Raw genomic sequence first — 16,764 nt, forward strand, 5'->3', positions numbered from 1 at the left:
CCTTTTTTTTTTTTTTTTTTAAGGCCATCTCCCGTGGCATCCCGGTTTAGAGAACAGATAGAGTGAGAGCAGCCCTCACCCAGTGGCGGCAGAGACCCACTCCCTTCCCTCTGGTCTCATCCTTGTGGCAGACGGAGGACTGTGTCACCCACCAGAATAGCAATGTGCATGCGGGAACTGGTCACAGAAACATTTCTTCCATGAGGCTTATAGATGAAGAGTGATTATATTTTCCTGTTAATAAGGAATATACTCATTACGTCGAACTTGGAAGATTTTTTAGAAAAATTTTTTAGAAAAAAAACGGACTGAGTATTACTCAAGGATAGCTATTAACAACATGCGTTTTTTTCTAGTAGTTTTGGACATTGTGCGGAAAGTTTGTTTTCCTTTTAAAGTACTGTGATGGAGGTATATTTAGTTTTGTGTCTCCCTTTTCACTTTATGTAATGGCCTTGGTTTTTTTAGCTAACTGCACTTTGTAAATATTTTTGTTGGCTGTGAAATATCCCATTAGGGAATATATCATAATTTACTTAACTCTTACGGCCTCATAATTCAGCATTTAGGATGGAGGAATTTCAGAGGGCCCGGTGTGACGTGTCTCTCTTTGTTCTCTAGATACGGACAGCTTTACGTTCTCTTCTTGAGGCACCATTCTCGGACCTCCAATAGTACAGGAGCGGAGGTAGTCCTGTATCATCTCCCACGGTATGTTGAATGCTGTTCTCTTTGTCCAGTTTTAAAATATGAACTAAAGCTTGTCGATCTACATTTGGACCTTTCTGTTCTCCTACAGAGAAGGTGCGTGTAAAAAGATGCACATATTAAAGTTAAATCGGACGGGGAAGTTTGCCCTAAACGTGGTGGATAACCTGGTGGTCGTTCATCACCAGGATACAGAGGTAGGAGTTGTGTGTGGGCGTGTGGTCTGTCAATGTGGCTTAAGAGCTAGGAAAATTGGGGCGCCGGGGTGGCTCGCGCCGGGGTGGCTCTGTCTGTTGAGCGGCCGACTTCAGCTCAGGTCACGATCTCATGTTTGTGAGTTCAAGCCCTTGCGTCGGGCTCACTGCTGTCAGCAGAGAGCCTGTTTCGGATCTTATGTCCCTCTCTCTCTGCCCCTGCCCTGTATGTACTTTTTTAAAAATAAATGAACATTAAAAAAAAAAAGTTATGAAAATTGACAAAACATTCAGAACAAAGACCATGCTAAAGCTTTGGTCTTCCAGATGCAAATAGATTTGGTATTCTAGATGGTGGAGAAAAAACAGTGGTTCCCTATCCATTGATTACAGGTAATTAAAAACTATTCCAGAAAGTAGCACATGAGGGTATTTGACTCTGGAACAATTATTTGGTCGGCTCAGCTAAGCTGGGAATTTACTGCAGAAGCACAGTCTCCAGTGAGCACATGAGCTCTGTGTTTCCTTTATGGGGATAGATAATGCTAGGTGATCATGATTTTGAGGCTTTGTGGCCTAAGAGAAAGACTAGAACGGGTCCTTTCTTCCCCCCCTACATGGTTAGCTGGGTATCTGGTCACAGACAAGCTCCTTGTGTCCCAGCCTTGTCTTGGCTAATGAAGGTCTTTCCAGCAGAAGTGAGAAAGATCTGCTGAGATCACTTGGAGCTCTTCAAGGGCAGCCTGTCATAAATGCCAGGGGTGTGCGTAGGGGACAGTGTAACAGAGTCGTGACAGCACAACAGACTCCTCCCCGCCTAGAACCAGCCTGCAGCAGTGCGGTGCGGGGTGGGGCGGGGCATGCAGACTCTGAGATGACGGGAATGGTGGGATCTGAGAGAACAGAAGGGGGAGTTAGGTCGTGGCTTGTTTCAGCATCAGAGTTTTACTTTTCTCCACTTCAGACATCGGTGATATTTGACATCAAGTTAAGGGGAGAGTTTGATGGCACTGTCACCTTCCATCACCCGGTGCTTCCGGCTCGCTCGATTCAGCCCTATCAGATCCCCATGGCAGGTAAGGGGACCTCCACATAGTGGATGGAATGAGGGGTGCACATGGGGGTTTCCATGCCCATGTGCTTTTGGGGGACTTTGTGTTCCTTCCAGCATCTTCCTTTTCTGGGGCTAGTTATGTGAGCATTAAAAGAATAGGTTGTGTCAAATGATTGTCTTGTATCTCCTGCTTACTTGAGAAGAAGGTAACTTCTGGTGAACTGGAGGGAAAACCAAATCTAGACCTTAACCTTCAACTCTGTTCCGGTTGTTCGGGACCAGTTAGAAGGCAGTCAGGTTCGAACTGGCTAGTTATAGTAAAACAAATGCCAGGTGTGACCAAAATGATAGCCTAGACAGAAACTATTAAGAATTCAAGAATCCATTGAATCTCTGGCCTCCAGAGTGTGGGTTGGTAAAGCACTTTTTACGGCTAAAGACTGTTTGTCATGTTTGACCTGCTAGGTTGTAAGCCCCTTGCAGGCTTGTAGCGTCTCTGTGTCTTGCCCGCCCCGTGCAGTTGCAGGGTGTACCGTCAGGACGCGCTTGGTAGCTTCTCTTGTTCCCCCTTCTGCTGTTGGTCTGTTCAGCTGGTGGTTTTTGAGCTGCCTACACATTAGGATCACCTGGGGGGCTCTACCCACTAAGGGCACCCGCTGTCACTTGAGAGCAGTTCAGTCAGTGTGATTGGCAGCCAGAGTTGAGGCCCACTTGCAAGAACTTCACTCTCAGGTTCCAGATTCAAGTGTTCTTTGCCTTAGCTTGTCTGGGCCCTTCCCTCTTTTGGGCGGTCCGTCCAAAATGACCATCTTTTCCAACCCGCTGATTAAAGCCTGTCTTCTGATTGTCCCTGGGTAATCGGAGCAGAGCTGGGGCCGATGTTCGATTTGCAGGGCTGCATTTCTCAAGTTCACCATGGACGCTCAGGCGGTGCATCTGGTAGTTGGGAGTCCCTGTCATGTGAGGTGTTTGGGGTCTGTTTCCTAGAGGAAATCTCTGTGCCTGGACCTACTCTGTGCAGTGGAGAAGTGAGCTAATTATTTAGACAATTAAAGCACAAAACACTTTTATTTGAAATCAGTGACTGACCTGGGGATGTGATTTGGAGTCATCCGGGACACGGTTCTTTACTGTGAATGTGTAAATGATGACAGGTCACCTTTGGTTATTGCAGAAGAAAGAAGAACTCTGAATGAATCCGCCATACTTTTCTCCTTCCTGGGAGGCCATTTTCATAAATTGTTCTCAACTTCCCGCTTCCTCCTTATATGTGTTACCAGTAGTACAAGACAATTCACTCCTTCCTTATTTAACTATAGTCGAATAACCATTTACTGAAGGCTTTAAAAGTATTGCATTTCCCCTTGTAAACACTGATGTGGGCAGTATTTTCTGGTGGCATCATCCTTGGATGCTTGTGTTTTTCCATTTGTAGGCCCTGCTCCTGTGACCAGCCAGTCTCCCGTGCCGTGCAAACTCTGTATCCTTTACAAAGGCCTTGCCGCTGTACGCAGAAGGGAAGATGTTACCCTCGCCCCTTTATATTGGTGTCTGAGAGTGGTCCTGAGGCCTTGGCGGCTGTGAATAACCTGAATAATGTCTTGGGAAGCCCCCTGGGGGTGCTTTCCTCACCACCTGGGTCCCAGGAGCTTCTGCAAATAGGGGGCTGGCGAATGCTAATCAGAACTGGGTTTGTCTTTTGTTTTCATCCTGGTTTACCATTTCCTATAACATGCAGATTCTTCATCCTGGATTGTCTTTCAGCCGGACATCATCATCAGCGCAAGCCAAGGTGGGTCAGAGGGGACGGTCATCATGTTAAACAGTACTTGTTGGCTTTGGATGACATTTGTAGCCAGTGACGTTTTCAAGGTGAATCTGAGAAATGACCTCTCCCTTCAACCTAGGGAATGGGAAAAATTTTCACTTTATACTCTGTTCTGTTTTATTCTGAGCATATATTATTTTTTAAATGTTTATTCTGAGAGAGAGGCACAGAGAGAATCCCAAGCAGGCTTCATGCTGTCAGTGCATATTTCAGTGTGGGGCTTCATCCCACAGCCTATGAGATCACGACCTGAGCTGAAATCGAGTCGAATAGTTGACTGAGCGACCCAGGTGTCCCGCATATATTACTTTTATTGTAGATAGCTAAGAACGGCTATTCCCCTGCTTCTAGCCCATTCAGGTCTGTCCGTTCTGAAAGGCCAGACTCCCATAGCATGGCATGCAAGGCCCTCCCTGCCCTGTCCTTATCTCCCACTATCCTTTGCCCTTTGCTGTTCCGTCTGCACAGAAGTGCGCTCCTGCTTCCCACTGTGCTGACGCAGCTCCTTCAGGATGCTGGCTCTCTCTTCCGGTCACCCCCCAGCACCTGTATCTTCCTGTTGGAGTACTTTCACATTTGTCTTCAGTCATCCATGTATTCTCCTGTCTTACCTGCTGGGATTCGCAAGGAGAATTCTCGAGGCCTCCACTGTCCGTCTGGAATGGTGCTGGTTCTAGACCAGCTGCGGGACAATTGAGAAGGGGTCACCCAGGTCATCTTTAATGCAGTTTTGAATTCTCTTGTGGAACCCCAATTGAAAAAGGCGCTACTGGCCTACCTGGCAGTGTGGGTGTTCGGGAAATCCATGCATTGGTGAGTGGATGAATTAAGAACTTCCCTTGGGAGCCTCTGGAGTTCCCTTTTGACATGGAGAGCCAGTGCGGGAGAAACCAAAGTATAGGACCCAAGTTAATACCACATGTTGACATCCTTTGCTACCTTCAAGGTTAAAAGGGAGCTGACTGGGTGTGGGGACAGAACTGCTCCGAGTTGATTGAAGACCTGTCACTTGCCTGTATTTCGGGAGCTATACCATTGATGCCCCTGTGATCAGAGAGGGTGACCTTGTTGGAAGGAACCATCAAACCGGCAGGGGTAGTTGACAGGGTGTCCTTCTGTTGTGCCCTGCACGCCCTGGACTGCGCTTGGGTTAGTCACAGAAAGATAGTAACAGTGCTCTGCAGGGTTCCCCCCTCCCCCACACCCAAATGAATGTTTTAGGGGAGCCGTCCTTTGGGCTTCTGTTCTCATTTGCATCCTGTGTGAAATCTGCTTCCTCAACCCAGGTTACCTCTGGAACCTCCAAGTAAAGCTTCAGCCCATCGTAAACCTCTTGCCAGATAAAGGAAGACTGATGGACTTTCTCCTCCAGAGAAAGGAATGCAAGATGGTCATCCTGTCTGTCTGTTCACAGAGTAAGTGGACAAGTCCTTCTCCACCAGACTGATTCCAGTACGGGGCTTGTGCTGCCCACACCCTTTACTGGGAGCTGGGCCACACTTGTCTGCTTTGTCCATAGCGTGTAGCCTCATCCTTCACTTGAAGAATGGATTATTTAACCCCCTGGAAAGACCAGGAAATAGAAAAAGGACTTACAGTGTCTTGGGTAGAAAAGCTAAATGGGATGGTTCCAGGTGAAAGCAAAGCTAACTGTGGCGCACCTGAAGGTGATGAGCTAGCATCCCCAGCCTTGAACAGTTCCCAGAATCCAGGTCACTCACTGTGTATGTGTCCACTTTGAGTATTTTCTACTGAAACCCTCCGTAGCTCCTTTTTGGAGTAACCAGGAAGGGCTGGTGGGTGATTTCCAGTCTCAAATGATACCCTTTCTCTGAATGCCCCTTGAAGGTGTTTGCCCTGGTAACCCTTTGAGATTAGTCACTTCTACGCTAGCAGGCCAAGTTCTGAAGTGGATGTAAAGTCCGCTGACCTGTGTGAACATTCTTTCCAGTGTTGAGCGAGTCAGACAGGGCAACATTGCCCGTGATCGCCACGGTTTTTGACAAACTCAATCACGAGTATAAGAAGTACCTGGACGCCGAGCAGAGCTACACAACGGTAAGCTGTGTGTGTACCGGGCTCTCCTCCACCCCCATCCCCACCCCCCAGTGTGTCTCCTAAGCAATTCTAACTCGAGGTTCTGCTGAGATAACGCCACTGGGGTGTGCATGCCAGGCGGCAAGGTGGCTGTGAGGGGGAGGCCCACAGATTCAGAGTTTGTGCCTCCCGTTAGCTTGAGGTTGCGTGTCACTTAATGCCTTCCCTGGTTTTTAACCTGTGTTGAATCTTACACACAGACAGATCCTTGGCCCTACCTGTTTTATGGATAAGAAAAACGGTTTCTGCTTTGCCTTACTTTGTACATCCTTCTGTCGGGTCAGAGCCCGGACTTAACACATTAGGAGTATAATCCTTTTGCCGCATCTTCTTTCTTTCCTTTTAGGCTGTAACCGCTGTAAAGCTAATACTCCTCCTAGCATTCGGTCAGTGGCCTGTCAGGATAGTGATGAAGTGTTAGCCCTCTGCTTCCACTGAGCGGGTTTGTGTGTTTTTTGTGAACAGGTAGAAACCACTGCCGTGGCCTAACCAGGTTCTGCTGTATGTTAGGATAAGTGGAATGACCTTCACTTCAAGGACCTGATTGGTCCTGAGGCTTAAAACGGAAGTGGTCGTAGACACTAAGGAGAACCCAGAACTGCACTCACTCCCCTTTAGCTCCTCAGGGGTAACAGAACTGATGCAGCCTACTGAAGGCCGAGTGACCTTGGAACGCACCTGTCCCTGTCCTATGAGATACAAGGGGGGTGGAGGGGCCTGGGCTCTTCCAGAGCCACCCCGGCCTTGCTGCTGGCTTACTGGGCTGTGGGAGATAGGAGGTCTGACCCCAGATGCGTTTCTGTGCGTCCCTGCTCTGGCTCTGAGTCTTCACACACTCATGCTGGTCAGAGTGTGGTCCACCTGCGGCGATGCTGGCGCTTCTCCAGCCCCCCGCCACGGCTGCACAGTCAGCACTGGGGTGAGCTGCTTTACAGGGTTCGCCGAAGTAATCTGTCTTCTCACGAAAGTCAGCCATATTTGGGTGGCCTGTTTACCACTCGAAAGCCCACACATCCAGCCATACAAGCGGTAGGTAGTCCCTTATTGTAGGATCAGTATGCCACTTCGTTTTTATTAGAAAACAAGTATGAGAAAGTCCACGATAAAGAAAATGAGGGATTTTAAGAGGTGAGAAAAATGTGTCTTATGAGGAAAGGGACTTCTGCTTTTTAGTTCCATCTGTGAACATTGGCGTATTTTCAAGATGACCCACTGACTTCCTAAACCCTGCCCCAGCCTGCACAGGAAAAATGGTTTTGTCCATGTAATAAGTGCCATCCTCTGCTGGATCTTAGGAATTCAGTCCTCTGGGAGCCCCTGGAAGCTGATGAGAGTCCCGTTTGCAATGTGTTGTGTAGGCAGTAGAAGCGGGGCCGAGCCGGAGCAGCCCGCTCCTCAGAAGGCCGGTGCGGACCCAGGCCGTGGTTGACCAGTCTGACATGTACACCCATGTCCTGTCGATTTTCACGGAGAAGAAGGTGGGTGACAGAGTCTCAAGACAGAGATCTTCTCTGCAGGGAACTGAGGAAAGCAGTAGAATGCCTAACGTGATGAGAAGAACTGGAGTTATCTAGGGTGAAGACCTAGTGCTCAGAGTTTGGCATCTAATACTCAGGCCAAGACGGGACCATCAGTGGGGGAGGTCCTGGAGGGACCTGTGCAAAGCAGCGAACCAGCACCGGGCCAGATGCGCCCGGAAACAAAGCGGGTGGACGGACAAGGAGCTGCAGGCGGCCTCCTTGCGAGCGTTTGACGTTTTGAGACTACTCTCCTTTTCCTCTGTAGGAGATGCCTCATAAATTTGTGATAGCCGTGCTGATGGAGTATATTCGCTCTCTTAACCAGTTTCAGATCGCAGTACAGGTACCTTGCAACCATTAGTGCTCCCAACTTAGCGGCGGGGTCTGCCTACCAGACTCCAAACTCTGAGGGACTCTCCCGACACCACCATGTCGGGCTCGGGTGGGATGAGTGGTGGTTTAATCAAGCGTCCCATCAACACGTAGGTGACAGAAACCCTTACCCGTCACTTAGAAAAGCTCCATTCCTAGCACATCTGGCCTCACATGTGTTGTAGTCGGGTGATCAGGAAACAGCCTCCCTCTGTTTCTGTCCTCAGCACTACTTACACGAACTTGTCATCAAGACGCTCGTGCAGCACAACCTCTTTTACATGCTGCACCAGTTTCTGCAGTACCACGTCCTCAGTGACTCCAAGCCTCTGGTATGTGCCCCAGGCTTTTATTTCTGGGATTAAAAACTTAGGATTTAACCATCTGACCCCTTATACTGAAGCTGGTGTGAAAACGTGTCTTTCAGGCTTGTCTGCTCTTGTCCCTAGAAAGTTTTTACCCTCCCGCTCATCAGCTCTCGCTGGATATGCTGAAGGTAACTCTTGCTACATCCCTGTTTTAAACTGCGTGCTCATCTCTTCCTGTTGCTGGCACTCACCTGGACTTCTCTCCCCTGCCAGCGCCTCTCGACAGCAAACGATGAAATAGTAGAAGTGCTTCTTTCCAAACACCAAGTGTTAGCCGCCTTAAGGTTCATCCGGGGCATTGGCGGCCATGACAACATTTCTGCACGAAAATTTTTAGATGCCGCGAAGCAGACCGAAGACAATATGCTTTTCTACACTATATTTCGGTTTTTTGAACAGCGAAACCAGCGTTTGCGAGGGAACCCGAACTTCACACCAGGTGAGGGTGCGGCAGCGGCGAGAAGGCATGGGGTGAACACAGCAGCAAGGGATGGCTGGCAGGCTAGGGGGCGAGAAGCCTTTTGGGGACAGTTCTCCTAAGGGGAGCCCCTGCATGAGCTGTTTTAGAAACAAAACCCCATGACGGCAGTAGGAGGACAGTCAAAACACCCCTGGACTCTGGATTAGGCTCTGGAACCTGCACGGCTCAGGCCTGACAGCGGGTCTGGGAATGCTCCTTTCTGAAGAGTCGGGCATGAGACCAGAAAGAGCCAGGAAGGGTTTTAAACGGCCTGGGGCTTATCAATCACTCTGCTCTGCAGAGCTCTGACACCTAAAGCATCCCGTCCTTTAGGAGGGGGGACGAGCAGGCCACTTTTATTTCAGGCCTGCTGACTTTTTGTAGCTTAGCCAACAGTGCAGGATGGCGTGGCCGGGACAGGCTGGCCTCTCTGCTTCTGTCTCCGAGCAGGTGGGGCTTCGCTGGGGCTGTGAAGGTGCCCAGTGGCCGTGCATGAAAGGACAACTCAAAAGCTTAGGAAAACGAAGTATTTTATGAAAGAAAAATAAGTTAAAACCCAGCATACATATCTATGAGCTGTAAAGTCTTCATTCTCGTTTCCCTTTCTGTGCCGCAGCTGATCAAATCTGCATTTCTTTTACAGGCGAACACTGTGAAGAACATGTTGCTTTTTTCAAGCAGGTTTTTGGAGACCAAGCTCTAATGAGGCCTATGACATTCTGAAATCACTTGCTAGTTTTTTTTATATATATAAAAATGTGTACAAAGTTAATTTATTGCATTAATAAAGCTCTTTAAACTACAAAATGTTATAGTAAAGTGTATCTACAACATCCTCAAATGTTACTAAAAATATGGTATAGAACTTGTGTGATGGCTTACTCCAAAACAAAAGGAAAAACGTTGCATTGATTGGCCTTTAGAAAGTGTCAGGGAGCAGATCCCACTCAGCCACGCTAGCGTCACCTTCCGCCTGCCAGAGTTAGTTGGGTCCCATTTCCGGAGAACCGGAAGGCCCCGCGGCGTCCTGGGGCTGCCTTCAGATCCGGTAATACTGCTTCACGTCCCGTCTGCGTTCCTGAGTTTAAAAAGCACTACGGCCGAGGCTGCTGCTAAGTAGCCTGATGTCCTGTACCGTCCAGCATCCAGCTCAGCCTCGAAGGCGCCGCCACTGCCCAGTGGTAAGCTGAGCGACCCAGAGATAGATACAAAGTCCCCCAGCCTTGCAAGAGGGCTAGAAATTTAGAAGCTGTTCTCGCTCTGTACCTTTGTATTGCTCTTGAGTGGCCAAACTTTTGGCTTTATTTATTGATGGTCCTGTGAGGGATTAAAAAGAAAAAACAACTTCTGGATCATTTCTTTAGTAGAAAAGGAAGGCGACAGGGTAGTTCTGTCACAGTACAAACTTTCTATCCCCCCGAGATTCAAAAACCCCAACTCCCGTGTTTCCTATTCTCAATGCTTCAATTTGTTCTAAAGCTCCAAGTCAAGCAAATTAGTACAATTGTCCTTTCAACCGTAGGTCATTTAAGGAAGCCGAGGTGGCTGCAGAAGGGAAGAGAAAGGACAATCTCCAGAGACGAGCTGAGGAGCAGAAGCAGCGCTCTGCTGGGGCAGGGAGGCAGGGACCAGAAGGTGCTATCGGCACTGCTGGGCCGTGATTGGTGGTGGGGTCCCTCTCAGCCACCCCTCTCGTAGCAGGGGGAGAGCCCCCTGGGCCACCGCCACTCAGACTCCTTCACTGTCTTGACTTCCGGGCCTTGTTGCGCAGAGAAGGGGGCCTCCAGGAAAAGCGTTAGCAGCTCACGAGTGAAGTTGTCTGTACAACCGTGAAGCCCCTAGACGAGACTCTTGTCTCAGAATTTTTTTTTTTTTACACTTGTACCATTTATTAAATGACCATTAGTACAAGTTTAAATACTGCAAAAGAATGCTTCTAGATCTTTCTTTTCCTTTAGTAGCACACTCCCTGTACCCATTTGAGAACAAGAACACTTACCTATGTAGCTGAGTAAGACCGGGAGGAAGATCAAGCCGTGAGTGGCTCCCAGTAAGACCATAGCCAAATACATCCTGAAGTAAAATATCTGGAAAATCTGAGATTTGGCAAAGGCCAACACCACAATCCCTCCAAATTTTGTTAGTGTGATTCCGCTGAACACCTGAAAGAGACAGGGGTTTAGAAAGCACCAACCTACTCTACTTCCACATTTCCTTACATAAGGATTTCTGGATGGACAAGGCCCAAAGCAACAGGGGTGGGGGTCGAACCCCAGCTTTCAGACTTAAAAGAAGTATTACATTCTACCTGAAATTGTTTGATTTGCTGCTTATGGGCCTGAAAAAAAAAGGTGTAAGTAAGGGTAAAATGTGTGGATCCTGCGTAGATCCTGGATTCTGTCTTTAAACAGATTTCCTTACAGTTTTAGGTGAACACAACTGAGTATCTAAAATTGTTATAAAACAGAGTTAGTTGTTCCTCTGTAACAGTATTTTCTATGGCGGCAAAGTAGTTGGCTGATAGGCTGAAGCAGGCCGTGGAGTTGACCTAAGAAGATTCTGGGCCTGAACTACTAATCGCAGGCTGGGCTCTGAGTGTGACTGCTCCCCTCGCTTGTCAACACATGGCCGGCCTGTGTCTTATGTGGAAAGGCCTTCCGGCCCTCAAACCAAACCTCTTGGTTCTTTTCCTGCTTCACTGTCTACAAAGGATTCACCAATGGGAACAGTTATAAAGAATTTCAGTATATAGCTATTTTGTGAAATGCCTGGAAAACCTATCCTTGGCTGTCGTTATAGGATTCAAATCCTGTTTTCCCTAGTGAATTTTATAGTTGCTGAGAAGCACTCAGTTGAGGAGCTGGGCACTTTATGTGGAAATCTCTACCCAGGCTACTCACAGAACTGCCCGTGTGAGCAAGCGCCTCTTCTGCCCGTTGCACACGGCTGCCCTTCGTGCTCACTGTGAACGCTCTCGTTATGTGGCTGCAGAACTCCACGGAAATGCCACAGCTCTGAAAAGAAGTGCTTCCGTGAGGACACCCTTTTGTGATAGAAAATTCTAAGCAAGCTGGCCCTCTTCTCCCAGGACCTGTGGTTTGCAGGGCACCCCAGGCAGCTCGGGTACCCTCACTGGCCCCTTTAACTTCATATATACCAGTCCCCAGTCACACCAACTGAAGCTGTACTAGGTGACTCGTGAGACCCTCAAGGCCCAGCACCCAGAGCTCCAGTTTTCTACAGCAGATTTGCTAAACCCACTTAAGGTTATCCCCACCCTCCAAGAGCGAGCACGCGATCACCAGATTTGCTTTAGTTGGGCCTCACTACCACTTCCCCCCATAACAGTTCATATCTTAAGTACAGACACACTTTCTGTTTTAATCCTTTCTCAAACGCTCAATCTTCAAGATGATTAAAAAGCACCTGGCAGGGGCGCCTGGGTGGCTCAGTCACTTAAGCATCTGACTTTGGCTCAGGTCATGATCTCGCAGTTCATGGGTTCAAGCCCTGCGTCGGGCTCTGTGCTGACAGCCAGCTCAGAGCCTGGAGCCTGCTTCGGATTCTGTGTCTCCCTCTCTGTCTGACCCTCCCCTGTTCACACTGCCTCTCTCTCTCAGAAATAAATAAAACATTAGAAAAAATAAAAATAATAAGTAAATAAATAAATAAAAAGCACCTGGCCATTGCCTGAGAAGCAAAAGTTACTAGGTAAGAATTCCATCGGGAAGGAGTAATTTTTCTAAATAAAAAGTGAAATCTTGTCATTGGGCTACATGTTTTTTCAAATGCTTCAGAATAAGAATCAAAGGCAAAATACCCTCGTGACACAAGGAAGTCCCATTTTCATTGTCCTATGCACCTCCCACGTCCTCACTCCTTCTAGCACCCATCCCGCTTGTCCAAGAGCAGGGGATGGCCTTGGTCTTTTACCCCAAGAACCGGTTCATGGAAGGGACATGGGAGTTAGGGACAGACTGAGTGGACCAGGACTCACCATAACCAAGTTGACCAAGGATACTGCGTTCAGACTGATGCCCCACAGCCACATGACACCAAACATATTGACCAAGATCATGGCGATGGTGACACACATGATCACTGCAGACCACAGATCACAGCCCAGGAGAACCACGGTCACCAAGAAGATGGCTCCCAGGGACACGCTGAGGTTAAAGATCGTGTCATCAATAATGGTCAGGTACTGTTCGTAGAAGACATAGAACACACTGGAGGAGAGAGAAGAAGGTTCTGTTGCAACTCATTCTTGCTTCTGGAAGCTCTACTTTTCATGCTGCCCCTACTGCAAAACTGAAACTACTCAGACCATCCCCCTCCTAATCCCCACCCCACCCCCGCTTCCACGGAAAACCAGGCTGTCCTGTCAGGAACAGGTTGGAACTCTTTCGAGTGAGATCACAGGGGTGGGGGAAAAAAATCACTGCTTTCTTCTACTTTTCCATATTTTCCAAATTCAGTATCTCCTAAAATACTCTCTTACTAAGGAAAACACCCCAACAAAAAAGAAAAACCTCCATAAAGGCTCTGTCCCAGGAAGTCAGCAGTGAGGAGTACCTGGCGGTCCCTGGCCAGGAGCGCCAGCTCAGCCCTCTCCGTGAAGTCTGGTCCCTGGGTACTGTGCCCGCCCGCCCCGGCATCTTTTTTCAGAGCGTGAGCGCCAGCCCAGACACTGAGTTTTGCGTGTCCAGCATGCAGACCTCAGTGGGTGCCGTGGATCCTGGCCCTCTTTGCCCAGATGCTACTTCCCTTGATGCACTGTGCTTGCACTCATGATGGAGAAGTTGTTAGAATGAAAGCTAGGTATCCGCATCCCACCAAGGGAGCCGCCAGTGTGTGGGCTCTAACCTACAACTCCCTGGTCTAGAAAATTCACACTACCTGTATGGGAACACACGGTAATTACTTCCTTCAAGGCCCATGGTTTTGGTGATGTTGCTGGCGATGAGGTTGGCTTTTCGCATGGCGTCAGTAAAGTCGGCAGAGGTCTGCAGCACAGTGTGGTAGGTCATGAAGTAAGTGGCTCCAACGGCCGTGTCATTGCCGAGGATGTTAACCGCTGAACCGTAAGCAGCATGTCCCCTAAGAGAAGACTCGGTGGTGTCAAAACAGCCTCACCTTGTACGGAACCTGTAGAACCTGAGCACTCAAGGCTAAGTGAGATCATCTAACCCTGGGCTCAGAATTCAGGCCAAATGTCAAGTCCAGGGATGGGAAGGCCCCTTGAAAGGGAACGAGGAAGGTTTTAGCTTGTTCTCTCTCACACTGGCTTGTCTTTACTGCTCTTGGTCGTTGTGGTACACAGGGCTGTTGTTTCTCTATCCGGTTCTGCTTGCAGTCGAATGTGCTTTCGTACAGCATTTGCACAGCAGTGCTGGGTAACAGGAGGCAGGAAAGGCAGGGCCCCGGAGTCGATGGCCAGGAGACTGGTTTTGGGGGTGCCATGTGTTGGCCACGGAACCCTGGGCAAAGTTATGGAATCGGGGCTGTAGTGTCCTCTGCCAACAGGTGTACTGCCACCTACTCCCAGGGCCGTGTGAGGAATCACTGAAATAATGTCGGTGAGATGCATTGCACACGACTGGCACTTGGAAGGTCCCATAAGTGGTGGCTGCTGCCTTCCTAACAGCTGACTATACTTGGATTTGTTTTATGTAGGCCAAGGCATTCAGTCTGCAAGCAGACCGAGCTGCAAGATTCATTCTTATTTTTAGACACAGTGCCAAGTATAGGTCTCAAAGCACAGACATGACACACACGTGACCAACTGATGGGATTCTGGTCAAATTAGATGTTCTTAGGAAAAACAGGGGAGTCCAGGGTTTACCTAATATACATATGGACACTCATCTTCCTCCCACAAAAGGTTCCAAATCAGCCCACCCCGGACATCCAGCCATCTTCCCGGTTTCTGGGCCCAGACAAGCTGCTTCCACGGGGCGCTGGCTGTGTGGCTTGATGGGGGAGTGAGACGCCCCACACCTCGTGTCCAGACAGGCTGGCGAGAAGAGTGGTGGGGCTACCGCAACCTAAACCTTAACCTCGGATGGCATTACCAGACATGCTGTCTTCCGCACCCACAGAAACAACTGAACACGCTGAAATGCCTCATGTCCCTCCTCCCCTTCTGCTCCGCTGGACACCTGCACAGGGCTCTGCACCCGTCCATGCAGCCAGGACAGAAGAGAAGGGAGCAAATGCTCAAGCCAGGGTGAACTCAGTTGAAAATGACGAGTTTTCTCTAAAGGTGTTCTAGGTTTCCCTGCTTTCACAGAAGGACCGGGACAGGGCAGGGAGGGGAATGAAAAGAGACCTTTCCCACACAACTGCTTCGAGCCTAGCCCCACCGCTGGCTGTCCAACGCGTAGCTACGGGAGGCGAGCACGTATCTGAGTGGCGCAGTGGCACTTACCCTTTGCCGCACTTGGGGTTCGGGTTATCAGAAAGGAACATGGGCAGGAATCTCATGAAGTCTCCACCTTGAGGCCTCTGTTTGCCCTCCTGGGTGAGGGGCCTGCAGCGGATGCAGGCAGGGTCGGCCACTAGCATAAGCACAGAGGGACCCAGGTAAGAAGAACGAGTCTCCAGATTTTATCTTAAAACATTTAAAGACACTGATAAAGAAATGAGGGGGATTCTTTTCCTGAATCCCAGATTCTTTTCCCAGATCCCAAATTTCCAGCACAGGTGATTTTCAGAGTCTCATACATCTCAGCTCCCAACTTCACCCGAGGCAGCCTGTACAAACCTTCTTCCCCGAAGCAGGTTTCTGCCTCGAGGATGACCCCAGTTGGTGGTGTCAGAGTCCAAGGCTTCCACGTTTTTATCAAGAAAATTCTAGGACAACCTCAACACTCCTAACCTAACTGTAGGGCAACAGTGGTAAAGAAGAGGGGCCCATCTGTGAGACACTACGGCCAGGTACCTATCATGAGATGCCCCTGCCTGGGCCCTGTGTAGCCTGCAGCCCTGTGGGTGGGTGGTGGGAGAAAAAGAACACAGGCCACTTCAGACACAGTGGCCAAGGGAAGGGATGACGATGAAGGCCATGAGACCCAGCGCTGGCAGATACGTAGGTATAAGCCGAGGTGAAGTAGATTCATTTCAAATTATAATGTCAAAAGTCTTCAGAGAAAAGGGAAAGATCTGGAAAAGGAGATGAAAGTACCTGATGCGTTGCAGAACTGGTCGGTGCTGTTGTAGACTCTACAGCAAGAAGACTGAGGCTTGACCCAATCAAAGTAATCATCGATCCAGGAGGAGGGAGCAAAGCCGATTCGGGTACTAATGAAAAAGGGGAGAAGTTACTGACTTCCTCCACAGGGAGGAAGTCTTCAGAGTCAGTCTTTTTTCTGAAACCTAACTTCTTTTTCTAGATTTTACACTGCTGCCCACTCAAAAGACAGATCTCATTACCACTTAATGGAAAACACTTCAGAATAGGAGTTGGTAAATTAATGCTTTAAAAGCTTTTGCTCAGGTAAAGCTAGAGTTAGCATGATTTGCAACAATGAATTTCCTAAGCAAATCCATTTGCAGTGAGAAATGTCAGGCCCATGCGGACTCTGGCTGCTTCTGTGACAGTACAAGGTGACCAGGTGGTACTGACTAGCTGTCCAGCTGGGCCGCGTTGAAGATCTGCTGCACCAGGGAATCGTTGTTGCAGCCCATGCCTCCGCACACCATGTTCTGCCCTTTCAGGGAGGTGTAGTCGTGCCCTTCCTCCAAGACAAAGTACACGGGTGGACCTGCATGCAGGTACTTGAGGGACTTGAAATAATCCATCACGTAGGAGTCCTGAAGAAATAAACAAAGAAGAGGACAGAGTGTGAACACTCTGATGATGACGAAGTAACGTGGTGATGGCTAAGGATCAGGAGAGCGCTGGAGGCTGCTGGCTGACACGCCCCCTGCTCAGATTCAGGGTTTCCTACCCAGCCAGCTCCCTTCTGCTCACCCTCCCTGCACCCCAGTGCTCCCCTGGCTGGCCCACCATCAAGAGGACACCTTATAAGGTAAAAGGCTTGCTGCTCGCCTTCTCTGGCTCCCCAGGGGGCTGCCTGAGAGTTCAAATCACGAAGACGGCTCCCACGGGCACAGCTTTCTCCAAACACGGGAGAGCCTGTCAGCACTTGCATTTTGAAG

At 49.1% G+C, this 16,764-nt stretch overlaps 2 protein-coding genes across 2 annotated transcripts in view; one reads left to right on the forward strand and one right to left on the reverse strand.

Moving 5' to 3' along the window:
* RMC1 (regulator of MON1-CCZ1) overlaps window positions 1-9,408 on the forward strand; it is an 18,731-nt gene extending 9,323 nt beyond the window's left edge. The window contains exons 8-20 of the mRNA XM_077778201.1: window positions 622-711; window positions 800-905; window positions 1,867-1,978; window positions 3,392-3,436; window positions 3,695-3,748; window positions 5,071-5,199; window positions 5,736-5,842; window positions 7,240-7,359; window positions 7,667-7,744; window positions 8,001-8,105; window positions 8,201-8,269; window positions 8,355-8,580; window positions 9,245-9,408. Of these exons, the coding sequence (XP_077634327.1) occupies window positions 622-711; window positions 800-905; window positions 1,867-1,978; window positions 3,392-3,436; window positions 3,695-3,748; window positions 5,071-5,199; window positions 5,736-5,842; window positions 7,240-7,359; window positions 7,667-7,744; window positions 8,001-8,105; window positions 8,201-8,269; window positions 8,355-8,580; window positions 9,245-9,324 (1,321 nt within the window). The 3' untranslated portion in view covers window positions 9,325-9,408. The remainder of the gene's footprint in view (window positions 1-621; window positions 712-799; window positions 906-1,866; window positions 1,979-3,391; window positions 3,437-3,694; window positions 3,749-5,070; window positions 5,200-5,735; window positions 5,843-7,239; window positions 7,360-7,666; window positions 7,745-8,000; window positions 8,106-8,200; window positions 8,270-8,354; window positions 8,581-9,244) is intronic.
* The window catches only part of NPC1 (NPC intracellular cholesterol transporter 1), a 40,555-nt gene continuing 32,905 nt past the window's right edge, over window positions 9,115-16,764 (reverse strand). The window contains exons 20-27 of the mRNA XM_077778162.1: window positions 16,229-16,416; window positions 15,788-15,903; window positions 15,032-15,161; window positions 13,501-13,701; window positions 12,599-12,830; window positions 11,502-11,615; window positions 10,601-10,763; window positions 9,115-9,918 (exon numbers count right to left, since the gene is read on the reverse strand). Coding sequence (XP_077634288.1) covers window positions 9,836-9,918; window positions 10,601-10,763; window positions 11,502-11,615; window positions 12,599-12,830; window positions 13,501-13,701; window positions 15,032-15,161; window positions 15,788-15,903; window positions 16,229-16,416 — 1,227 coding nt within the window. The 3' untranslated portion in view covers window positions 9,115-9,835. The remainder of the gene's footprint in view (window positions 9,919-10,600; window positions 10,764-11,501; window positions 11,616-12,598; window positions 12,831-13,500; window positions 13,702-15,031; window positions 15,162-15,787; window positions 15,904-16,228; window positions 16,417-16,764) is intronic.

Source organism: Crocuta crocuta, unplaced genomic scaffold, assembly GCF_008692635.1.
Source record: "Crocuta crocuta isolate KB4526 unplaced genomic scaffold, BGI_CrCroc_1.0 scaffold26, whole genome shotgun sequence".
Classification (NCBI taxonomy): Eukaryota; Metazoa; Chordata; class Mammalia; order Carnivora; family Hyaenidae; genus Crocuta; species Crocuta crocuta.